General features: G+C 31.9%; 1 protein-coding gene across 1 annotated transcript; it reads left to right on the top strand.

Moving 5' to 3' along the window:
- Nucleotides 1-858: 858 nt before the first annotated feature.
- LOC148285671 (inactive tyrosine-protein kinase RYK-like) lies at nucleotides 859-15,946 on the top strand. The gene is made up of 5 exons (XM_088241566.1): nucleotides 859-1,031; nucleotides 10,174-10,350; nucleotides 13,032-13,191; nucleotides 14,659-14,795; nucleotides 15,508-15,946. Exons 1-5 carry the CDS (start codon nucleotides 880-882, stop codon nucleotides 15,617-15,619), a joined length of 738 nt encoding a protein of 245 aa, XP_088097692.1. The 5' UTR covers nucleotides 859-879; the 3' UTR covers nucleotides 15,620-15,946.
- The last annotated feature ends 11,953 nt before the right edge of the window (nucleotides 15,947-27,899 follow it).

The following is a 27,899-nucleotide window of genomic DNA, read 5'->3' as shown; positions in this document are numbered from 1 at the left end:
CAAACTCTTCTTTTGACCAGTCTGTTTTTTAGTTGGCCGAAAGATATTGCTTTTAGCAATAAGTCCGCCAAAGTACTTATTCTTTGTACTTGAAGTTTTTAATAAATAAATATACATTACAAACAAGTGCATCTTAATAAGTTTTCGGATTTCTTTTACTAGGAGGATTGACACAGGTGATGGAATGCAATTAAAATACATAATGACCCAGAAAACTCGGCGGACATCTGAACGGCCGTGAAAACCAATGAAATTTAAATAAATGATTCTATGCCATTATGGCATTTCTTCGAAAAAATGAATAAAGTGGATGAAATTAATGGTCTTGTATTTTTTATTTTCAAAATTTTTGACACTTTTGATCGTTTAAAACTAAACTTTGAAAACGGTCACAAATGGTTTACAGTCAATTTTCCGTCATCGTCTAATATCAATATACAGGGTGTTTAAAAATACCCTGTCACATCCGAAACCACGACGATCAGTATAAGCAAGGAGACATATTGGCACATTAAAATCATTTTTTAGAACGAATACAATTTAAAAAATAAAGTTTAATAAAAGCAAATGGTTGCTTACTTCTGCAGGGAAGAAATGAGAAGGGGGGAAAGGGAGTATGATAGGCCGACAACTACGCGGCTGCGTTCCCCTCCCTTCACACTGCAGAAGTAAGCAACCATTTGTTTTTTTAATTATTTTATTTTAAAAAAAATATTTTTTTAAATATGCTAATATGTCTTCTTGCCAAAACTGATCAATTTAATCAGTTAAAATGTATATCTGATTCAAAAATATATATACAAAATATTTTTTTTTCTTGAATTAGCCATTAACTATGCAATATTTACAGATGCAGCATCAAAAAGCCAGTCATCCCTTATGGTGGCTGAAGGGTCTTTTCTTGCTGGGATGAATCACGAGAACCTTCTCATCCCTCTCGCTACTTTCCTACCAAATGATTCTTCTCTTGTTGCAAATTCATCAAAGCCCCTGATAGCCTATCCATATTATGCCCTTGGAAATCTGAAAAGGTACATTTTAACTATAATGTAAGATGTATTTCTTATGCAATTTATTTTTCTTGATTATTATTTTATTTTATTTTATTTGGGAAATCAACAATTCTACATACATATTTTTAATGAACAAACAGATATAGTGTGTGAACTCAGAATCAATAATAGATTTCCACCAAGTGTACAAGATTAGTACAGAAAATATAATACATATTATTAAAAAAATACATATAAGTTTATACATATCAAAATGTTATTTTCATGTATATATTTTTTAATAATAAAAGAAAATCCTTTTTTTAAGAACATTTCATGAATCTCTATAAGGATAAGGAGGGGAAGGGAGATGTAAATATTTATTATTATAATGTCTATTAAGTAATATAATGCATTTTTCGTGTCAATTTTAAATCTGACAGAGTGATGTTTGCGTAGTCTATGTCTTTAAATTTTGTATTGTACACTGAAAAATACCTACAAAAAAAGGATTTTTAAAATACGATGTTTTACTTATTGGTACATAAAACAGGTGGTACCGTCTACAGATCCTGGCTGGAACATGTATTGTTATTAAACTAAGTAATTCTGCACAGTCAACTATTCCTATCATAATTTTGTGAAGCAGTAGTTGGTCCGCACACACTCTGCGGTAGTGTAGAGAAGTGATTCCATGGTAGGTGGAGGCAGCGAGAGTTGGTACATAGGGATTACCGGTTTCGTAATTTATATTTTTATTTTGTGTTTTCTAATCTTTGTCTCAACTAAATGTAAAAATATTGTTAACATATATAAGTAATATAACCACTTAATATTTAAAAAATATACTTCGAATTAAGATGCAGAGGTACCTATGCAGAGTATTTAGACGTACGGTTTTTCATATAAAAAATTTTCTTTACATAATTTACAAAAAACAAAATTGGCGGCCTCCGTGGTGTCGTGCATAAGGTTCCGGGTTCTATTCCGGGTGATTTACACAAATTAAATGTAATTTTTCTCAAGCCTGGGTATTCTGTGCTGTAAGCTACCTTAGCTTACCCACCACATACCGCACACCGCATCTGAGGACATAAGTCTCCTTGGCGGTGCCCACATACACGGAAAATTTGCTCGTTGTCAAACGAGAAAAGCTGCCCGAAGGAGCTCTCTGAAATCTGGTAGCCTTAGCATCTTTGTGTTGAAAGAAAGTAATCCAGAAGTACATAATATGTACTTCATTAGATTGAGAAGAGAGGGAAGTGAATTCTTCACTGACTGGGATTAAATTGATTGGACATGATCAATTCGCCGAAATGATTACAAAACTTTTTAAAAGCCTTGAATTCTTTTAGAAGCCACCAGATCTGTATATCCGACAGGACCTATAACAGGGCCACGGATAGTAGCGAGAAGCTCCATTCGGTAATCATAGAGAAGGGGAAAGGGACAAGACCACAGGATGTGTTCAGAAGATTGGTTAGGATATCCGCAGCAGCACGAAGGAGAGTCAACAATATTAAAAACAAATAATTTTTGATTAAATTTACCATGACCTGATAAAAACTGCGTAGTCCAGTGATCGGGGATAACCCAAGACGATTCTAGGCGCTGACGGATCGAAGGAAAAAAAAGAAAGGTAACCCTCCCTGAAGAGGAAGATTCCCATCGCGATTGCCAAGCATTAAGAAGAGCATTTAAAGTCATTTTATAATATTTGATTGATACATTCGTTCAGTTGGGAGTAGACGGACGCCACCAATAACAGAGGAACGCCTTCTTTTTAGGTGGAAATTTGCAGATCGTCGCTGAACCTCCAGATCTAAAGGAAACAAGCCCGTTAGAACCGGGAGTGCATCCGTTGAGCATGTCCTATATGCTCTAGAAAGAGCCAGAAGAGGTTGCCTTTGTCCGCTTAAAATAATTCGCCTGAAATATTGCAACTCACATCGGTGTGCCCAACAGCCAGCTGCATAGCATACGATACCTAGGAAAATGGATTTATAATAGACCGTTGAAGTTTCAAAAGACAATCCCCAGCTGGCTCTGGCCAAGCGTGCAACTTTGTGGAAAGCCATCTTTCCCAAATTTACGGCTTTCCTAGCATGGGAAGTGTAAGATAAATTTCTTTCAAGGATTACACCAAGGTTTGAAACCGAATTTGACGCTCGAATAGAAGTGCCCATAAATTTGATTGAAGGGGGACACACAAAATTACCTTTTAAAAGTGAGAATTGAGTTTTTTGAGGAGCAAAACTTAGTTTATTTCGAATACCCCAATCGGATACTTTATTTAATGCATTAACTTGCTGTAAGCTACCACTGTAATTGGGCCTCTTGACCTGTTGTGTATTTATGTAGTATTCCTAGACATAAAAATAAATACGACTCTTGACTGACTTAACACCAGTCTTTTGTTGTTTTTTTTAAAGATGTTAATAGGGAAATATCACTATTAAAAAAATATATATATACTAAAGAGGGTCTATGAAATATTGTCTAGTAAAAAATAATTTGCTGCTTTAATAAGCTACTAATGTAGCAAAAAAAAACAATTTTTATTTGTAATTTTGAATTCCCGCAAAAAAGGTAATTGCATTTGCTACGCCCTTAATACGTCACAATTCATGTTCATATTCAACTTTGTTCCAAACCATTTGAATTTTTTTAGAACATCGTCACGAATCTTGACATCACAACTATCAATGTCAAACATGTCGCGTTTTTTCTGGTGACATATTTTTAAAAATATTTTAGTTTTTTAAGTTATATATGTAAACATTTCTCTACAATATCCATATTGATTTTGAAAATACAATTTAGTATTCTCAATCCACTAAATATATTTTTATCGGTATTCATAGTACGTGATATTTCCCTATTATAGAAATAAAATCGCCAATGAACGTATATTGTGTAAAAAATAAAAAGATAGATACAAATTTAAACAAACACCATTATGCCGTTTTCCGGTCAGGGAAGGCTAAGAGGATGGAACGCTCTGTCTTTGCATACTGACCTCGCTTCCTCCACACGAATACATCTTTTCATGCACGCACGCCGATTGTTTGGATTTGGTTATGCCATGTCTGTCTCAGTCTTCTTCATCTACCAATATGTATTTATTAATAATTTTTATATTTATATTCGCAGGTTTTTTTTTTTGTTGTTTTTTCGCTGTCAATTTGCTGTACATTAGAGTGGTCCGATGATGTGTGAGGTTTTTTATTTTTTTAGACATCAAACTGAAAAGGATCTAAAAAGTTGCATTTTGGATCACATTGAACGTAAAAATTATTTAAAAAAATATTTCATACTACTTTTGGCCCTCAACCGAGGTTTGAAGTTTATCACTGTCTGAACATTTTGTTAATTATCTATATTGATAAAATAATTTTTGAAGAAATAACTTAATCACATTACAAATTCGAACGCGTTTTAAAACTACCGAAATGGAAAAAGTTTACACTCCGCGGAACTAATTCCGTCGAGCGCCTGGCTAATATTGACGAAAACAATGGCCTATCAAAACAATGCTAAACATTTATTACAAAACAAAGTGCGACTCACGCCCTTAGATGCTTATTTAATAAGATTTAATGCACATTATAACATTTAATTATACGAAATGACAGCCGGTTTACTCCAAAAAATCGACTTTTTCAAAAAATTCAAGCTCTGGTTGAGGGCCAAAAGTAGTATCGAATATTTTTTTTGATATTTTTTGCATTCTAAGTAATCCAAAAGGCAACTTTTAAGACCCCTTTTATTTCAAAATTCGGAAAAAAAAATATCGGCTTTACATGTCTAAACCGACGCAGTACCTCTTTCTTTTTTTTTCGAAAATGCTTGTTTCAGCTTTGCAAATTGGACGTATCATGCGTATGTGTGGTAAAACAATGTATGATGCAAAAAGAAATTATTATTATTATTAATAAATTTAATAAAAAGTACCTGTTTTTGTAAAATTCTAAATCACATTTAGTAAATGTTATCACTGTAAATCTCCAAAAAAAGAGACTAACTCTTGTGCTTGGAGAGTGACTTACACTGTTTTAGTTGTTTATTTAAAGGAGTTTATATAATTTTAAATACGAGTACATGAGAAAGAAAAATAAAAACAAAGGATATATAAAGAAAACATAGAACAATAATACATTCATACCAATTAAAATTTAATATTGTTTTTACACGTGTTCAAAAAATTTCTTTAGATTACTTTAAAGTTATTTATTGATAAATTAGTTTTTAGTTCACTGGAAAGATTATTATATTTTTTGACACCTTTGAAGACAAAGCTATTTTGACCATGACTTGTGTGGAATTTAGGAATTTTAATATTATGTTGTTATCTGAGTGACTTATTCATCTCACATTCTTTTATGTTTTCTTATTTATAAATTTGTATATTTATAATTTATTTTACAAAGAGTGTCTACTGTATGAACCTTAAATATTTTATATGGACTTTCCGTATTGAATGTTGAGGGTTTCTTTAAAAAAACACCATCTACCATTTTATTTAAGTCTGAGATATCCTCTGACATCTTTATCAAATAAATATGGATATTAGTATTGTAGATAATGCCATTAATTAGTTACTGTCATCATAATCAGTCAGTTCCAAAACCATGGAGGTAATTACAATCGGAAGTTGACAGAGTTATCTTCTTCTTTCTGTTAAGTAAAATCCATATTTATCTAAGAAAATGTGATTTCTTTAAATGTAAATATAAAGTATCTTTGTCAGTAACCTATAATTGAACGTAGTTATGCAGAAAGCAGCCGGCTATAGAAAAGTGAAACTGAGATATTAGCTCCTTTGTGAAATGCGTGAATAAACAAATCTACACAACAGTTGAAATGTTTTTGACTTTAACAAATGATAAACAATTAATACATATATTTTTTTAAATTACAAAAAGAATCTCATTATATGTTTGACCAGTTTTAATAATTTTTAAAAAATCGTTTAGATTTTTCTAGTGCTGTGGGTGTTTTCTGCAAATTGAGAAATGCCGTTTTTGTGATGGACACCATTTTCAAAAGGTGATTAAAACAATTTTTTGTATGAAAACGGTCTCGCTGTGCTAAAGCAGGACATAGAATTGACCTTACGGCATCCGATAACATCAATATCTCATTTTTTTTCAAAATTGTGGACTGGCTGCTTTCTGAATAACTACGTTTAATTGATCTTGTTTGGAAAAAAAAATGTATGCATATTTTATTTGTTATTTGGATAATTTTATTGAACTTTGCTGATAAAATTTAATAGAAATGTTGATTACCTGTTATAATATGGGCCCATCTATATTTTATTAATATAATCCGCATATTGTGATCAAACACCGCCTAATAAAATATGCAATACTTAGGAATTTCTATAGAATGATCTTACTATTAAAAATATTCTTAACATAAGGTTTCAAAATTTTATTTAAAAATTTAAAAAAAACCCTTCATATGAGGGGATTACAAGCAAACTTAGAAATCTCCACCAAAAACGGAAAATTAGTTATTGATGCCGATAAAACATAAAAACCTATCTACCCTAATAATAGCGTAATTCAAAACCATCTTTAAATCTTCGAAAAAAAGATTTTAACTATACTACTTGACACCGCAAACTTAGCATTCTCCATTGAGTTCGTGAAGCATAATTAGAAATCTCACAATAGGGAAATATAACATAATACGAATACCGATAAAAATATATGAAACGGATTAAGAATAATTGACTGTATTTTTGAAATCAATATGGATATTAAGGAGAAATGTTTCATACATAAATGTGAAAAAGAAATTTAATAAAAATACGTTGCTAGAAAAATTAGACGTGTTTGGTCATGGTTGTTGTGACGTCAAGATTCTTGATATTATGTTGAATAAATTTCAATGGCCAGGAACAAAAAACATGAAACGTGACGTATTAGGGGTGTGGCCAATGGAATGGCCTTTTTTGCGGAAGTTCATAATTACAAATTTTAAAGTATTTTTTATGCACAATGTTTTGAGTTTTTCCAAATTTTTGTAGTCAAGGACTGGATTCAACTCTCTGGGGAGCTGTTTACATTAACATATTACAACAGAGATGAAGAACATTTAATATAAATAAAAGTTTCAGCTCTTTAATTTCACAAACATCTACAGATGAAAGAATTTTTGGAATACGGATGTTCAAATATGGGCAGAATGGTGAATGTTACACAGTGTGTAAAGTGGTCACTTAAACCAGCCATTGACAGGTCATAAGCCCTGTAGATGCCTAGACTTCTATATTACCTTCTCTTTAATATTCTTCATCTCTGTTGTAATATGTTGATATTTTTTATGCCACTTATAAATACAAAAAAATATTTGTTTTACTGGACAGTATTTCATAGACCTTTATTATTTTAAAAATCTAAAAAAGGAAAACGAGATATTTTTCTATTCTTTTTTCAAAGGTTTCGCAAATATCTCAGTAACTCCTTCAATGGAAATTCCTGAGTTTGCTTTTAACACCCTCATATCATGTTAGATAAAATTTCAAAAAACGTGTTTTCACCCGCATAGCGCCTAAATAAGTTCGAATAAGTACGTAAAATTTCGTTTCTCAGCTCATGCAAAATCTTAAAAAAATAGAGCAAGCATAGAAATTTCTTAAATTTTCAATCAAAACATGGATTAAAAGAGAGATCAACCTCGGAAAGGCAATTAAGTTGCGTCGAGATTAAAATTTTTGTTTGGAAATGTCCCCGAATATTATTTTTTATCCTCTGCTTAAAGTTACCAAAAGGTAAAGGTTGCATAGGGTTTACAATAAACATATTATTGTATTATTTAGTAAAAAAAAAAAAAAATGATTGTGGACCCTAAACTCTTGTGCTATATTATTTGAGCTTGCCGGCCATTGTACAATTGCTACACATTTTTCACTGTTTATTACTCACGTATTGTTACAGCTCTCTATCTACTTTTGAACCTTGAAAAGTGAAAACTTCTTTCCGAACTGAACGCTTTTTTGTGCATATTGCTGGTAGTTGGGCCAAACAATCATCCAATTTAGTGTCGTAAAATTATCATGCTAGTTTTTCACGTTTCACAATAGCGCCGCTAGGGTCATTTATGGCTCTCGTTTCGGGAAACGTTTATTGTATTGAGAAATGCACTGAAATGAAATTTAAACGAGTTAAAATATTTTATTGCTTTACATCATATAAATAAACATGAAGAGTAACATTGAATATAATTCTGAATAATTGACTAACACATGCAATTGTTAATGAATTCAACAGGATTTAAAGGTATATTAAGAGGTCCACTTTGCGAATCATACTCTGTTTCGACTATTTATTTAGTTTTTATCGATAAAATTAATATTCAAAAAAAAAAAATGTTTCTCAAAGATTCTCAATAATTTAGAAGAAAAAATATTGCTCCCATCGGTTACGATGTTTTGACGATTATGGCTTGACATGTTCTAAAAATTTACAATAATAATTGGAAATCGGGAACAAGAATTGTGATGGAGATTTTATTTTTCTACGCCCTTGAGATCATTAAAAAAATAAAACTGCAAAAATTATCCAGAATAATTATATTACCAAATGTTTTAACATCCATTTAAAAATGTCCCAAAAACGTAACTTATTACGGTACAAAATACAGTAAACGTGGATTAAATTTAAAAAAATAATAATGAGGTAAATAATATTTTGGTTCTTTTATTTTTGAACACATGTTTGTGCATCGGCGTGCTTAGTGTCAAATGGCAATTTCGTTCAAACAACCAACTGATAAAAGGCGTTATTTAAGTACTTAATTTATGTTTTAAAACACGTCATACAGAGTGTTCTTTAAACCCTGTCACATCCGGAACCCCGATGATCAGTATGAGCAAGAAGACATATCGGCACATTAAATAAATTTTTAGAACGACTAAAATTTTCAAAAATAAAATATTGAAAAAAACAAATAGTTGCTTACTTCTGCAGGGGAGAATGTTTATATCTAAAGAAGTCTAGACATATACAGGGCTTAAGAATAGTCACTTGGTGGTTCAAGTGGCCACATTATACAATGTATAACATTCACCATTCTTCTTATGTTCGAAATTCACATTTCCTTAACTTTTCCGTCTGTTGACTTTTGTGAAGTAAAAGAGCTGAAACCTTGATCGGTGTAGGTCTGTGTTTGTTTTCCCTCTTTTTCGCAATAAATTTAGATCTTAAAAACTCCCTAGGGAGTAAAATTCAGCTTGTCTACACACATTTGGATATACTCAAAACGTTGTTGAGGTTATTTGTTTTTATTATTAATATTCAACTTTGTGGTCAAACATTTTACTAAATGTTATTAAATATTTGTACATAACCACGTACCGACTTTTCTATGCCTCCCAGTTTCGAGACGTACCCGTCTCTTCGTCAATTAAAGCAACGTGCAAACCAACATGCAAAACCCACTATACACCTTCACCATAGTTGTTGCACAAAAATATAAAACCAACACGACATGCATTTTAATAAGCACATGCACTTATAAGGACGAACATGCACTGATTAAATAATGAAAATATTTTATGTTGTTTGAGAAATAGTTTTAAAAAGATAGAGGGGATGGAGGAAGGGGTGAGTTTAATAGGTTTAATAGGGTGACCATTACAGTGGAACATCGTATAAAGGACTTTATTGAAAGGATGTTTGATTATTGATCAAAGGAACATTATTTTTTAAAGTTTTCTCATGTGAAATATTTCCATATTATTTACTTTTAACCCTTTATTATTTGTATGTAAGATTTTACTCCTGTATTTTTATTAAAGTCATGATTAAAATTGATTAGATGATTTGCGAATTTAGAGAAATTATAATTGTGAAGACACCTCATATATTCTTTAACACGAATATCAATTTTTTTATGTTCTTCCTACGTAAACTGAAGAACAAGAATCGCATTTTAATTGGTAAACACCTGCATTATTTTATAAACTATTTTTTTTTCGTTACTAAGCAATAAATTAGAAATATTGTTATTTGCATACAAAGGAGGTTTGATATTATTTGGTAAAAAATTTGGGTACATTTGTGAATATAGTATTTAATAAATAAATAAAGAATTATTTTCTCTTATTTGTTTTTACTTAAAGGGACATCATTTTCAAGGCCTTCCCAATATTTGTTTTTTGAATATGCAGGTTATTATTGGAGAGGCGGTCAAGTTCCCTGGGCGGCTATGTGAGCGGTACTGCAGTAGGGGCTGCGCCGCCCTTGGCCGCCCAGCTGGTGTCAATGGCCGCCGGAGCCGCCCGTGGGCTGGTATATCTTCACGCTAGGAGAATCACCCACAAAGACGTTGCCGCTAGAAACTGCGCGTAAGTCCTAAAAATAATTTATTTCAACATATTCAGAAGGGAGGTATTGTATAATTTTCATTATTTTATTTTATCTACACGGCCTAAGCCAATTTCAGCAATCATATGAATAAACATATGTACAGGAAATTGAACATAAAAAACAAAAAAAAATATGTGGCACAGACAAACAAGGGTAATAAAATAGCTAAATACAATATATTCATAAGCACGATCAACGTATAAAACTTCAAGCTCACTCATGCCGATTCATATTCATCCCGCACTGTGTTAAAGGCGAAGAGATCTACAAAAAGTCGGAACATCTATCATAAAGAATTCCAAGTTGTTAGACGAATTGACTAATCTACACATTCTGGACATTGGGGCATAAAATTATAAGTTGCTGTTTATCAAATTTTCTATTTGATAAATAGTAGATTTTGACTTCTGGTGACATACATAGTTAGAAACATGAAAAGAAATTGATTGCAATACCATTAAGTATTTTCAAAATGCATGCGAGGTCCATCTCCATTCAGTTTCTCCAATGAAGACATATTGAGAGATTGCTACTACCACTAATACTACTACTAATACTTCTACTATCACACCTTTTCGCCGTAGGGTCAGACAGAGAGAATGGACCGTCACACACGTCTATCCTGGCAAACATTTATAGCTTCACCCAGAACTATACATCTTGTCATACATGCCCTTCGGTTCTGCTTGCTTTCGACATAACCAGATTTAAGATTTTGGTTTATCTGATCATGCCACGTATTTTTATGTCCTCGTTTCACGCTACCGTTCATTCTCGCCATAAGTACTTGTTTGGCCTTTTGTCATCCATTCGTTCTACATGACCAAACCATCTCAGAGGCCCTTTCTTAATCCTATCAATTATACCTGACTCAGATTTGTAACCCTGTCAAACATGAATTTCCCACACATTCGTCAAAGAGATCGCGTTTCAACCGCGTTCACTCGGCTTTTATCCTTCCTCTGCCAGTTTCGTGTTTCGCTTCCAATCATATGTGATAAAACTCCGTTGTGCACTCTCAGTTTAGCTTCGATTGACATATTTTTATTAGCAATTACTGTGCTTACTGCGCCTTTCATTTGGTTGCCCGCTTTCACTCTCCTTTCAACATATTTTTCTACTCTTCCATCTCTTGAAAACATGCTTCCCAGATACACAAATTATTTTACTTGTTCAATTTATTAAGAGATTGCTCCATTTCAAAATAGAAATAATTACCCCTTTGCAATCCGAGCAATTATGATACTTTTCTTATAAAACGTTGTTGGACAGACTCGGTATGGTCAATATGATGAGTCGTATAAAATAGAGATCAAATTGGAAATGAGGTCGCTTAGGATTCTTGTTAGTCGTTTGCTCTTATCAGAGCAGACGTGGTCACGTTGACAGGAGGAAAGCACGTCGTTAGGATCCGCCTCCATCCGTTTTTGTCTTCAACGCTTCTGGAAGCCACCTGAATAGATAAGCTAGCCCCTTCTGTCACCGAGTCTGTTCATCTTGTAAATCTTCTTCTAGTACCACTATTTTTTCCATGTTTTGTCTTCGCCTCGTAACGTGTCCAAAGTACCTAAAAACACGGATATGCACTAAGGAAAAAAGAGAAAATGTGATATTTCAACGCCTGGTAAAAGATGACTTCCTTAATATATATCTACTTAGATACTACGTCACTGAAAAACGACAAGTGCAACACCAGAGCAGCTCAAAGTTATCTATAAGAAAGAACAGTTAGAAATTTCTCAAAATTTGAGAAGATGTACAATCTTGGCTTAATTAATGACTCAGCTCCGCTCAGCTCAGCTCAGACTCCGCTATAAACGAAAGCTGAGTCTCGTTGACAATAATAAAAGTTGGCCTTTTATATTTAGCCTCTTTTTGAAAAAAATACTAAATGTATACATATACATATAAAACAGACACCACATTTAACACAGATCACTCCATAAGCCACATTCCTTATTCACAACAACACCACAAATTGAGTCGGGTATTATCCATAATTTCGTCACATTTTGTTGTCCTGTTTAAAAACTGTACTATATATTGAGTTGTGTACGGAAAAGTTACGAAAATGTGGGTGTTTAAACATAGGTGAATGTTGAATGTTACTCGATTTGTAAAGTGGCCACTTAAGCCAGCCAATGACAGGTTACAAGCCCTGTAAATGCTTAGACTTCCATAATACCTTCTCAAAAATGTTTCTTTGTTAAAAAAAATTGGATTCTAAGATTGATTAGGTCAATTTAATTCAATTTTTATGAAATATGTATCATTAATCTTTTAGGACTTTAATAAGCCTCTTTATTGGACTTAAAAAAAGTTTTGATAGGAACCGAGGTTGTGGCAACATTGAAGGTGGATGCTTAACGGCCGTTCTTTTCAATTTTGTTACCTATTCTACTAATTTTTTTGTTTCTCTCTTGTTTTAGTCCTATTATTTTTAAATTATTTCTGGGTTTATCTTGAATGTTTCAATTGTTTTATTTTATTTATATATGTTTAATACTCATGTGAAATATGCTATTTTTATCTTATTTATTCTGATTTTTTTATGGTCTGTAATGGTTGAATGGCTGGTTAGGTATTACACTACCAGCCCACTGGAATAAAAATTGTTATTATCAATTACCTATTTAATACTTTTTATTTCTGTTTTCAGGGTTGATGAGAATCTTCAAGTAAAGATAATGGATAATGCCTTGTCCAGAGACCTGTTCCCAGGAGATTATCACTGTTTAGGAGATAATGAAAATCGTCCCGTCAAATGGATGGCCCTTGAGGCTTTGCAACACAGCCAGTTCTCTCCTTCTTCGGACGTGGTATGCTGAACACTTAACACATAATAAAATGTTTCAATATATTACTAGTTAAAATTTCGGAGTATTTCAATTTGTGAAATATATTTTTTGATAAAAACGTAATATTTGCTTTCTTATGATATTACCTAAGATGTGCAAAAAATGTCGCATTTTTTTGCACATCCGTCGTTGTTTTACGATTCCGACAAAATATTTCAATTTTGGGACGATTTTATTTTCGTCTTATCTAAAAGTTTTAGAAAATAAGAAAACAGTTGTGATAGAGCGGGATTCGAACCACAACCCGTATATTTTATTACAGCCTATTTGCTAAAGGAATTAGTTTATGCGTTGTTTGCATTTGATGTAGTTGAAACTTCACTTGATTTTTTAAAAAGAAGTCATAAGAAAGAAAAATGTCATCATCATTCACATCAACTGGTACATAGGGCACTGCATTGGTGTACCAAATGTACCATTTCCCTATCATCTTAATGGATGTAATAATTAAGGTAAAATGGGAAATTTTACGCATCAGCCCGTCCATGGACAGTAAAATATTGCAGTGAACCTTAAGAATAAATATTTTACTTAAACCCTGTCAGGAATTGAACCTGAAAAAAAACTTAAAAGGGTAATAACATTTAATTAAACGCTTTTAAAAATCAACGTGGGTCAAAGTAGAGCAATGCAGGTAGGTATGTTCGGTGATCTCTCTTTAATCCGTGCCTCATGTCTGATGATGGTGATTACGCCTGACTTCAGGCATGGCTCGTCTGTGGACAGTCTCCCTCCATCTGGAACAGCCTTGTGCTTTTCTATAGGCATTCGTTATTGATGATTCTGATAATTCAGTTCTGATGGCCGCTCCATCTTGTCGGTTGACGTCCACGCGACCTTGTCCCTTCGACACTCCCCAGGAGAACAGTTTTCTCCAAACTATCAGAGTTCCCCCTGGAAATATGTCCAAAGAACTGCAGAATTCTTTTCTCACTCATGGATTTTAGTCTTTCTCATATGTCCAGTTCCTGGAGTATAGATGCATTCGTACGTTTAGCCGTCCACGGAATCCGCAGCATTCGCTGCCAACACCGGTGATAATAATTGTTTATTTAATCATTATCTTCGCTTTTCGCACCTAAAGGTGCATTGGGCGCTAAATTAGTACACCAATCGCAGCGCGTCTTGATCATTTTTGTTTCATTAAGGTAAGATGCTCAGTCTTACGCTTCAAGTGCCGGTCCAAGGACCTAATTTGTTTTTAGACGTATTGTGTATTAGATATTTTTGGAATCTAGTCATCATTTAATTTAGTTAAATATTGATAAAATGGGTTTTTCTTGTGCCTATCAAATTGACATATGTATTTTTTTTAGATTTTATCTATTAAAAGAATTATATTTTTCTCTTCGAATAGCTGTACGAATGTTTTTACGGCTATTAAAATTTTCGCAATTATGAAAATATTCATGTTGTTTTTTTATTTAGTGGGCATTTGGAGTCTTGCTCTGGGAGTTGGTGACTCTGGCGCAAGAACCTTTTGCCGAAGTGGATCCTTTTGAAATTGCTGCTTTCCTTAGAGATGGCTATAGACTGGTGCAGCCAGCCAATTGCCCAGATGAGCTGTAAGTAAAAAAAATATATATTTATTGATTCTGCATTAATTTTGTGGAATAACATAATCAATGTATTGTGCATGGGTGTCCTACAATAATATGCAAAGAAATTGTCAATACGTTTTGAAGGTACTGTTTGTTTTCCCAATAAAATAAATAAACATAAAAAATAAACGCATTATTCTAAGACCACTTGACTTTATTTTTAAACACTGCTAGTTTCGAAAAGCACAAATCTTTTCATCTACAAATATAGTTTTAAACTCTTAGTTTGTAACTTCCCTTTCCGCATCTAATGGTGCATAGGGCACTTCATCGATACACCAGTTGGATTGTAAAAAATAATACATACAACTTCAATGTAAAAAAAAAACTATTCTGATAAAAATACAATTTTTTTTATTAATTAATAAAATGCGTATTTTATTTGCACTCTTCAATTAAAAGATAACATTATTACTCTCTCATTGTACCTAATTATTCACGTGGCACTGGGCACTGAAATATTCTACACGTTTCAAATTAAATATCTCATGCCAATCATGTCGAGAATCAAACTCGAGATCTCTTGCATAGTAGGAAAACGCGCTTACCACTACACCACGAGAATGTAGATATAGCATGGTTTGAAAACAAAATAAATCAAATTGAATGGACAGTTTTATGGACTTGATACATATAGATACTTGAATAATTAAAATTTTTTTTTTTCTGATTCCAGGTACACTGTAATGTCTTGCTGCTGGCTCCTGACTGTCGATGCTAGACCGACTCTTGTCCAGCTGCTCGCTTTTCTTCAAGACTTTCAAGCCGCATTGGCTGAATACATTTAAAGCGTTCCTGTGAAAAACCACCACCGCTACCTAAGTTAGTTATGATCAAAATATTTTTGTACCCTTAATTTAACCCGAATCAAAGTTGCAAGAAAAATATGCAACCAACGACCTCACTGAAGCATAATAAACATTAAAAAAAAATACTACTTGGGATGCTCATCTCTTGGGATGCATATAATGTAATCTCAGATTTTAAGGTTGTTCATCTCGTGGTTGTATTTTACAAGCTGTTAGCCGTTACCATTATGGTTTTATATTTTTTTCACCACATAAATGAAAGTCTAAATATACATAAATCGATATTGTTATTGTAAATTTTAAAAATCAAAAGCACATAATAAATTTTAAAAACTTTTTAATATTTTATCACTAAACAAATAACTTTACTGAACTGATTTAATTTCAATGGGTATACTTATGACATAAATATGTTTATTGTAACATAAATATTGAATGTATTATTCATTTTATTAATAAATATTCCCAAATGTATATTTAACGTTTTTTCTTAATGTAATGTGTTAAATGCAAAAAAAAAATAACTTGCGAAACAATGCTATTCTAAATTCTGTTTAAAGATGTCCAAAATACTACCCCATTTTTTATAAATTTTGAAGAAGTTGTGAATGTTGTGGTGTGTTTTTCATAACTTCCTTTTATATCTTGTCTTTCCTACATGCTAAGCTAGTTATTCCTTTTTTTTTTCAAAGAGAAATTTTAAAGGGCTTAGGCTTGTAAACTAAAAAATTGGAATTTTAGTTTACAAGCCTAAGATCAGGTTACATTGTTATGTCATGTTGTGGACAGGTATGTTGGGGAGCTAGCTGTCGGGTAGCATTTCTATGTATTTTACATTGTTAGAATTAAATTTTTATCACACTGTAACTCTACGTTAAATGTAGGAGTACATTGTTGTGTTGGGGGTGTGGTCTATTTTGATGGTAAGTTGTGTGTTGTGGAATGGTAGGGTGATCATTCATCGTGTTTGTTTAGTTTGCTTATCATTTTTACGTAGCTGTGAACAGTATCTCAAAGCGTTAAGGAGATCATTCTAGAAACATATTGATGTAGTGTGTTGTGACGCTGTCACCTCTGTCACTTGGGCGAAGAATTCTTCTTCTTTACGTGTCATGTCAGGTCCTCCCGACGTTGACGACCACTTGAGAGAAAGCTTCTCTATCCTGAGCAGTGCGAAACAGCTCCTCCACAGTTCTTATCCTGGTCCATGCACGGATGTTTTGAACCCAGGAAAGCTGTTTTCTTTTGACTCCTCTACGTCCCTCGATCTTCTCCTTCTGACAAGCTGAAGTATGGCATATTTATCACCTCTCAACACATGGTGAAAATATGAAATCTTACGGAGCTTAACAGTGGTGAATAGTTCTCTGTTAGTATTGGCTCTACGTAATACTTCATTGTTGGTTATTATATCAGTCCAAGATATTCTTAACATTCTACGGTAGATCCACATTAAAAAAAATATATAGAATCGCCACTTTGTCGTGGCGCGCCACGGCACACCACACTAAAGGTTCGTAATTCTGACTACATAAAATACATAGAAGCGATATGCGCCAGATAGCTAAGCCACCCAACACTACACTCCAAAACAAAACAATGTCAGTAGATCCATTGAACATTTATTTATGCAGGATTTTTTTACAGTAGTGTGTTAACGCAAAATGCTGAAAAATTTCTGTTTTTTCTGGTGATACATAAAAACTCGACATGCCTAAATAACCGACTTCTAATTAGCCGTCTTTCAGTATCAGGTTAGTAAGAAAACTAAACTTATCATGAATATAATACCCTTGTAAAATAAGATTTAATATAAACTAATTGTACTCAATTTATAAATGTGATGTTAAATTAAGAATCTTTTTTTTATAATATTATGATGTTTCAAATATAATGAACAAATATGTGATTTTAGTACGTAAGAACGTTAATTTATGCTTATTTATGCAATCGTTTTACTACTGATAAAGTTGTTTTTAAGTTAAATGCATATCGTTGGTGAATAGTGCAATAGTACTTCGCTACCCCCCAAAAAATACGAAAATGACTTGAGTATGCAGAAGTGCTTAAAAATGTATTCTTCGTGTACTGGCAAAGTGTCTTAGCCTACCAAAAATATTTGACCTAAAGCAATTTGTTATAAGATCAGTGCTCTAAAAAATAAGGGCTCAATATGTAAATCCTACTTTAAAAACATGTGTCTTATCGGTAATGGTAAATATTGTAACTGCAAAAACCATCCTCGCTTTGCGGTGATATTTTATAATTACTACACATGAAACAAAAATAGGAGATGCACAATTGGAAAAATGTAATATTCATAAGCAATTGCCACAAGTATTTCAAGTTAAAGTGAAAAATTTCAAAGAAAGTTGTTTTCTTCTAAGTTATCTATAAAGGAAAAACTAATTTAATCTGTGAAAAATTGTAGTTTTATACAAATTTATTATTAAAATATGTTAAATTACAAATTAGCAACAAAGATACTTTTTCATACAAATATATGTAAAAATGTGCATATTTGTATGAAAATTTTAAGTATCTTCGTTAGTAACCTCTAATGAGGAAGTTTAATGGTTTTTATATATTTTTTTATTTGTTAATAGACTACTAAACTAAGCCGATAATTTTGTTCAAATTTTTACATATCGTATTATCAGCGTTACGATTTTTTAAAGTTTTGTATTTCTGAAATAACTCCGCGTGTAACGTCAAAGGTTCATTACCGCTTTTTCTCATTCAGTTCTTCCAATTAGTCTAGAAACGACAAGCAGATCGGAAATTTCCATGACTCTCAGATCAGAGGTTGATTCATATGAACCAGTGACGTCATTCAAAGTAGTGCGTTTTTATTTAAATACTTTTTACAATTTAATGTTCTATTTTTTACCCTGCGCAAGAAAACATTTTTTGTATCCGATTTCCTGAAGGGCTAAATTTCCTCATTGCACATGTTTTAAAAACAAATTTCTCATGCAGGAAACTCTATTTTACTTTATAGACAATTAAAGACAACTCTCCCAGCTGTCCATTGAAATCGGGTCGAAAGTCATTTAATAATTAAGATAAGCGAGAAAACGTTTTACCTGTAAAATTAGGTGAATGTGGGTTCCGATAAATTGTAATATAACCGTCGATATGCAAAAAAAATATGGCTCCGCTCAAAACATTTTGAGTAAGCTCTATTCATTTAAATTACTCAAACGTCAAACGTATTTTTAAATTTTAATTATTATTTAATACATGAAAAAAATATTGAATATATGAGAATTCCAACAACTCTCATTTAATGGTGAGCGCATTTGACAAGCATGTAAAAGTTTTTAGGTTTGATTTCCAAAACGATAGCCATAAAATGTTTATTTAAAAAGGTGTTTTACATTAGAATATTTCATAGTCCCTGGAACTGACACTTAAAGCCTAAGACTGTTCATATGCGGTTAGTTTACCAATGCAGTACCCTATGCACCAGTCTGTGCAGAAAGGGAATGATTATTATAAATTAAAAACATATAATTTATTAGTATCATGCGAAGAAGACACCTGAAAACCTTACAAATAAAATTTTAAAAAGATTTCTTTACAATATTTTAAATTTATACTCATCAATAGTTGTTTTATTGCGTTTATTATTAATTGCTTTGTAAAATGCCTGTTTATCGGATATCTGTATTTTCAAAAACGAGCTTTTATGTAAATAATATTCTGAATATTAATACGTTTGCACGAATAATATGCGTTTACCTAAAAAATAAATAACAAACTGAATTATTAAAAATTGTAATCCGTAAAATAAAATCAGCTAACCCCCCTTTTTTAAAGATTCTTTGCAACAGCAAAATAAAACGAGGATGTTTAAAACCTTGTGATGGATAAATATATTAATTATTGTATGTTTCAGCTATCTATCGAATATCTATCTAAGTTCCACGTGTCATTTCTTGGGGTTCATATTTGCGTAAAAATGAATATTGGATGTATTTTTTAATGTTAATTGTAAGTTTGTATTATACCTTTCATTGTGTTGGAAAAATATTAACTGAAATATAAGTGTTTATAAATTTGCCTTATTTTCTTTTATTTTTAATAGGTCTTAAATGTGTGTAAAACTCCAAATAGAATATTTTCGGATATACTATGAATATATGTTGTATAGAAAAACTCTAAAATACACAAAAAAATCCTTATCCGGGCAGAGAGAAAAAGACAAGTATTTAAGAAAAATGTTTTTAGCTGACTAAAATAGTTAAATGATAATAAAAAAATATTTTTATAAATAAAACTTTTCCCTTTTTTCGTTAATTTTAATCATTTGTTACCTAAAGAAAAGATGATCTGTCAAAAACTTCCATTGCATGTCAGTGGCTATGATATTATAAATTTTACTTAGTTATGCAGAAAGCAGCCAGTCTACAATTTCGAAAAAATGAGAAATTGCTTTTATTAAATTCAGGGAGGTCAATTCTGTGTTCTGTTTAATAGCCAGGCCACTTTCATACAAAAAATTCTTACAACCACCCTTTGAAAATTTCATTCAATATTAGATCTAGCTGTCATTAAAATCATTAAATCTGGTCAAATACGTAATAAAATTATTTTTTGCACGATAAAAAAAAAATAATGGATGCATTATTTATCATTTGACAAAGTAAAAAAGATTCCAACTGTAATTTAAATTATTTACTTTGTTCACAAAAGTGATATTACCTCAGAATCACTTTTCTATAGCTGGCTGCTTTCTGCAAAACTAGGTTCAATTATAAATTGTAACAGCCTTCAGGCTGTTATATTGTTCTCGTGTGTTGTTGAGTAGTGCGTTGGGGAGGCATCTGGCGAGTATCTTTTTTTTAATATTGGATATTGTATGGGTAGAATTACATTTCTCTCGTTTGTTGTGCCGAGGCGCCCCGAACTTTAGCGACAAATAAAATCTCACCTATGTGATGTATCATGTAAATATTTGTATGAAATATATGGACAAAAGTCAACAATTTTAGGATTAAAGTTGTTATGCAAATTATCACAACGTTTTAATATTTATTTATATTCATACAAAAACATCTGTCTAACATGAGAAAACGAATCATTTTAAAGAATTTAGAATAAAAAATAAGGAAACCTTACTTTTTAAAAAAAAATAAATTAACAAGGGTTAATGAAATACTGTCGAGTAAAATAAATATTTTTTTACTACTTATTAGTAGCATGAAACATATTTTTGAATTCCCACAATAACTGTCCATTGTATTGGCTGCGCATTACATAACGATTTGTGTATATTTTTAACTTTTCTTTGTGACCGTTAAAATTTAATTAGAACATCGTCACGAATCTTGACGTCCCAATTATCAATGCTGAACATGTCGCATTTTTCTAGTGATATTTTTTTTTACAATTTAAAAAAATAAATAAATATGAAAACATTTCTCCACAATACCCATGTTCATTTTGAAAATACAACTAATTTTTAAAATCCATTTTATTAGTTTTCATCAGCATTCGTAGTACGCGATATTTCTCTTGTTTTCGTTTTCTGTTTTTTTTTTATTTAAATATATTTTAAAAGTTATATTATAACTTTTGCGTTGTCGCTTTATGGAACTGAGCCATCGAAATGTTCGACCTGAAAACATTAAAAAATAATAATTACTATTAGGTATGTAAAAAGGTTAATGCTAATAAAAATAATTTGTGTAAAACATTGGCTTTGATAACGGCTAAAATTTTGGGCACCGATAAAATTAATTGAACGATATTTCAAGATTCCTTCTAAAACAAATTACACAATTGTGTATTACATTGAGCTGAAAATCAATCTTTATAAGATTTAATGAAAGAGTTTTTTTTTTTTTTTTTAATATAGGTCAACTTCATGTATCCGGGATCAAAATGTACATACGTATGCCCTCTGCCCTGCCGTTCAACAATACGTAAAAACAGCAGATTGAAGATTACAATAGTTGCGTATATTTTTCAATAGATGGCAGTAGACCATTGTAATGTAATGTATTTATTTAAGATACTAATTGTACAAAAAAAGACCAACTAATTATACCGTAACTAATAAACAATAAACAAAAATTATTATTTTTATTTTTTTATTATTAAATTCAGACGCTTTCAGATGAAACTCTATTTGCGTATAAGGATGTTTGTTTATAACAAAAACTATTGCCATCTCACAAAACGATGCGATAGACTAGCATCATTAGCCTTTGGCAACTCATTTAGCATATTAAGTGCTTTATGATAAAGATTGTTCTGAGTTGCCCGGATTTTTGTTTTTACCTGTCAGAAAGAAAATTATAAACTAACAATTGTAATAATTAAACGCACCAATCTACATGACTTTACTTTAATTTTACTTTACTTAATTTTTTGAAACTGAACCTTCCTAAAAAAAACCCTCTTCTTCTCTTCCACATCCGCTCTTAAGTGGAGCACGTGGACATCACCAGTTGCCTCCAGGGGACCCTATCGCCAGCCAGCATTTTCGCATGAAAATCCAGAATAAAGTCGAAAGATCGTCATCGACGGCCTTCCAGGACGGCATGAACAGGTTTAAAAAAGACTAACTGGGTAACATTCACCATTCTGCCCATATTTGAACATTTATATTCCTTCAATTCTTTCATCTGTTGATGTTTGTGAAGTTAAAGAACTGTAAAGTGGCCACTTAAACCAGCCATTGACAGGTCATAAGCCTTGTAGATGCCTGGACTTCTATATTACCTTCTCTTAAATGTTCTTCATCTCTGTTGTAATATGTTAATATAAACAGCATATGCTAATTTGGTTTTTCTTTTCTTTTTTTTTTCTTTTCTTTTCATGATCATGTCACACCATATTTATATGCTATAAACTTTTTAATAATTAAAAAAGGAATGGCCTACGCTCAGACGATGAAGTCTTTGTGGGCATTTTTTCCAATTTACATTATAGCTTAATTTTAAGATGTATTTTTCCAAAGTGTATTTTTGTAATTATATTTCTATGTCAATAATATGAGTATGGAAAAATAAACAACAAAAAAAAAGTGAAGATTCCCACATTTTCCGTCTAAGTTCGTACGAAATAATTAATATCATTTTTTTTATTGAAGTTCTTCATTATTTTTGGTGTAGATACTTGATACTTTTTATGTGTCCAGGTAGAAGAAGAATACAGTTATGTGTGTGAAAAAGAATTAGAGCCCTGGACTAGTGTTTTCGACTCGATGCTGATGGCTGCTCTAAAAGAAATATCCTGAATAAATAAATCGCGTGCTGAGAAGTCCGCCGTGGTTGGGGCGTTTCTGGTCCTGGGTTCGATTCCTGGCAGGGTGAACGCGAAACATTTTTTTAAAGTTTGTTTGCACTGCAATATTTCATTGTTCCTGGACTAGCTCCTGAAGCGCAATACGGATCAGGTGATCACATAACCTTCATGTAACAGACGATCGAAATACAAATGCGGCATTTGGTTTTACCAAAGCAGTGCCCCATGCCTCATTGCGTGCGGAACTGGGACTTATGATGACTTGGTACGAAGGCAGAATTTTTCAAATGACAATTTTATTTAAAAAAATAATTTTTAATTTTACAATGTAAAATGTTTTATTCAACCAATATAAGGGCAAATATTATTATTTACAATTTTTGGATATTTTATTCGATTTTCATATTATAACGTTTTGCACCAAATAAAATTATTAGATGAATCGACTGTCAAACCATTCTCAATCTAATCAGGGCGTCTCTTTCCAACCTCGGTTTCAGTTATATTGTGAGAGCGAGACCGGCAGACTGAGCAACTTTCCATTTTGTAACAGATACACCGTAACTCGACCGATGCAATAACGTAAATCCGTAGATAATATCAAAGGAAAATGAAACTTGTATCCAGAGTGAATACGTTTTATTTTGTGGTGCTGGGTTTTGTGGAGTAAGAGGTTTTTATTTTGGCGTGACGACATTGCTACGTAGGCTCATATCAAACGATACAACTGATATTGGAATGAAATGGAAAGTGTTGTTACGATACTAAGGTTTCGTGATTTGCAACAGTTTCCACAATATTGGCTTTCGAACTAAAATTCAATATTTTATTCAGTTAATAACGTAGTTTTTCCGATTGATTTCCATAAAAACAAAGATAAACTTGAACGACTTCAGAATAAGGTACATTTTTAGTCTTAGGAAATATGACCACATTTCTGACTATCGTAGGTAACTGAAATGGCTCAAAATTAGACAGCGGAGAGACTATCACCCCCTCTCACTTTCTCAGTTCAATGTACTTCATAGTCCTGACGCTCCTATACACCTGCGTGAAAAATTTCAACGCTTATCAGTTCATGGTTTACCTCTTCGTTCTTATTCTCAATGCACTCTCTTAATACCCATCCACAATTTCTCTTTCTTCTCTAACTCATATAGTGTCCATGCGGCTCGACTGTGGAATCATCCCCCATCCACCATCAAAGACATTACTACATTATCTCTGTTTAAATCACGTCTGAAGAAACATCTCCTTTCTCTTCCTTAATCTCTCCTTCTTTCTTTTTTCCTCTTTTTCCCTTTTTCTCATTGAGTTATAGTTTTGATTTAAGGTAATTTATAAACAAATACATTTATTTCTATTTTTATAAATCTACTTAATATTTTTTTCTATTAAGTATGTTCTGTAACTTGAATTATAAAAATAAAACTTTTATTTTATTGGTTGGTTGGAAGAAATTGCCATTTGGCAATAAGCCCGCCAATGTACAAATAACATTATGTACAAAAAGTTAAATAAATAAAAAAATAAAATAGATATTTTCGAGAAAGATTGTATTATGTATTATGTGTATCGGAATGCATAAAGCTTATTCATTTATTTATTTCATACGTCCAGAGGGTTTTACAATCATCTTATCAAGGAGCCCACCTTGTTTTATTATTATTTAATATATTTAAAAATGATATTATCAATGTTCTTCAAAATACTAAATTCTTGCTGATAACAACGAGGTACTAAAACTAGTCGAATCTCCCAATGATTGTTTTCTTTACCAATAGGATATTCATTGTTTTAGTGAATGGTGCGACATCAATTGTCTTCAACTTAACATTGACAAATGTAAAATAATATATTTTTTGCGACGAAAAAAAACCTATACGATTCAACTTCAAACTAAAAAATATTTCCCTTTCAATAGTTTCGTCAATAAACGATCTTGGCATTACTTTAAATACTAAAACTCTCCCATCGTGAACACGTTGATAATATTGTAAACAAATATCTCAAACTTCCAGGGATTATTAATAGAATGACGACGGACTTCAAAAATATTAATACCATCAAAACTCTTTACCGCTCACTAGTACAACCCCATCTAGAATAATATGTTTCTCCGATTCGGTTTTCATTCTAAAGGACTTATATTAACCATATCGAGTTTTTATTACACCGTTTTCTAAAAAATGTGACATGGTTGCTCGGATTGCAAAGCGGTAATTATTCTTATTCTGAAATAGAGCAATCTTTTAATTTCGTTCATTAATTATAAAATTCCAAAGAATACAATGTAAAAATAATAATCTGATATAAATATTAAAATATAAATTATACAAATTAAGATTCATACATAATCAAAAATACAAAAAAATAGGATCGTTGAAATCAATAGAAAAGTAATATTTATTTATTTTAAAGAAACAAACAGTCGACAATAATAAAATAACATTTTTTAAAATACGGTTTAAAGACAGACCAGCGAAGTTTCTAAATAAGAATCATACATATTATTAAATTATGTTACAACAAAAGGGTGTGTTTATGTGTATTTGTATGAGAGTAAGTGTAGATGTGTGTTTATGTGTATTAATGGGGGAGTAAGTATTCAGGTGTGTGTAAGTGTGAGCATCATTAAATAGTAAGTGGGATCGTATCGCAGCCAGTAATAATAAGTCTTAATTTATTTTTAAATAAAAAAAAAATAAATTATAAATAAATTAAGGGGCATGTAAAATAAATAAAAATATGAAAAAAGCATTATAGTTAGAGCAAGAACGATAGAGGAAAGAGTGTTGTGCATAGTTAGTGCTATGGACTGGCAGATGGAATAAATACTTATTTCTTGTCACGTGAAAGGGGACATTAAGATTAATTTTGGAGAGTAGGTTAAAAGAGTCTACTTTATTATTTCATAATTTATGTAAATAGCATAATTCAGATACAGTGCGTATATTTTCAAATAAATATACATATATCAAAACATAATTAAAATGATTATTGAGATATGATTTCTAGAAGTTCACTCTAAACTATAGTAAGAAATAGGAGTAATAAATAATATGCCAAACAAGAATGAGTACCTTATTAAATAATACAAAAATACGTATGAAAAAAAAAAAAAAAAATCTAATAAAAATGTCAATTTTTGCTAATTGCTAATCTCGAAATTAAAAAAAAATTATACCTTCGTCCCTATCGATGTGCAGTAACCAATTGCAAACATTTTTCTCAACACTTTGAGCACCGGCCGAATACACATAAAATTTACCCTGTGCCCGGCCCATTTTTGTGAAATTTCATGCTTTGTGAAGTGGTTTTTAAAAGTGTCATAATTATGAAAGTACTGGGTTAGATTAGATTAGGTTAATTGAAACTTCTCATATTTATTTGAAACAATTTAACAAGTCATTTTTCGGAGAGCCACATTGCAATGTTCGCACATATACAGGGTCTCACTCCTTTTTTTGTGCTTTGTATCCGGAGTCGGAGCCGTGTAAACACGTGATCATAATAACTACGCGTTGTGTTCCGGCCCTGTGTTTTCACATAGTTTACCAAGAGCAAAAAAATATTAATTAAAGTCACTAGATGTCAATTAAATGCACTTTTTTGGACAGCTGGTAAACCACGTGAAAACACGGGACAGGGACACACCGCATGGTTATATAATCACGTATTTATGCGGCTCCGGGATACAAAGTGTTAAATACATTGGCACCTGTGGAGTTCTTTATGTCTGCCGGAAGTTGATAAAAAAAATTCGGAACCAGGAAAGTAAAGTTTCTTTGAGCTAGCTTAAAGTGAGTGGTAGGACCAAGGTAATTAATGCTTCCCGCTGATCGCATCTGTATATTTTTGCTGTGCCCTGACTTTACCTACAGATTTCCAGAAGTTCACAAAGGAACTTTTTTCATTATTTGTATTGCTTTTCTTAGAACGATGCGAGGTGATGTTTTGCACATCTGACCCTTAAAGATAAACACCCTTGAGGGTGGAATCCAGTCCTTGTCAACAAACATTAGGATAAACTCAACATTTTGTAGATTTTTACCAACTGGTCTAAGAAAATGCATAAAAACTGAAAAATATTTTCAGGAGTTGCCTAGTAGGTAAATAATTCAGTCAGATCAATTTTACATTTATCAATATTATTTTAGCTCTAAAACTCAAAAAAAAATAACAGATTGAAGGAATATATGCGCTGCTATGGGCATTTTCATGCAGTACCCTGTACATTACAGGGTGCGGAGAACGGCTTACTTGAGAAGTTAAGCATTTGAGAATTTGTTAAGAAAAATAAAGAAAGAGCTCATGATCTATCATTGACTGGTTTGTGTGATCACTTAGCATACTGAGTTACGTTCACTATTATCATCACCATTTCCCTATTCAATACTTGTCTACAAAAAATGATATACTCAACATATAGTATGATTCAACAATGTTTGAGTATGTCCAAACGCTTGCAGACTGGCTGGATTTCCTTCCTAGGGAGTAATTCATATTCAGGTTTCAGCTCCTTTACTTCACAAAAATCAATAAGTGGAAGATTTGAGGAAATGTGGATGTTTACACATGGGCAGAATGGTGAATGTTACACAGTGTGTAAAGTGGCCACTTAAACCAGCCAATGACAGGTCATAATTCCTGTAAATGCTAAGACGTCCATGGTTCCCTTCTCAATAATGTTTTGTCTCTCTGTTGAAATAAATTTAAATATAGTATAATCACTGAATATCATTTATGAAATATTTTTTACACCAATTAATTTAAGAGATCTCTTCACTAGGGAAACCTGTTCTCAAAAAGAAGGTAATTTTGTTTTTTAGTTGGCCTGTTGTGTTTTAACTCCGCCTTTCAAAGCACCAGTATTTTTGCTTAGGTGATGTTTGTGTTTTAACTATCTTTTGAAGCATTTAGCTGTTTTTTATTGTAATTTACGCATAGCCCGTGTTCAAACTGCTTTCGAGATAAAACCCGTGATTAAATTATGTCTTTC

The sequence above is a fragment of the Micrasema longulum genome, unplaced genomic scaffold, assembly GCF_059751315.1.
Source record: "Micrasema longulum isolate JH-2025_06_02 unplaced genomic scaffold, ASM5975131v1 h1tg000015l, whole genome shotgun sequence".
Lineage (NCBI taxonomy): Eukaryota > Metazoa > Arthropoda > Insecta > Trichoptera > Brachycentridae > Micrasema > Micrasema longulum.
The sequence above is the reverse complement of the archived record's forward strand: the minus strand, read 5'-3'. Positions and strand labels throughout refer to the sequence as shown.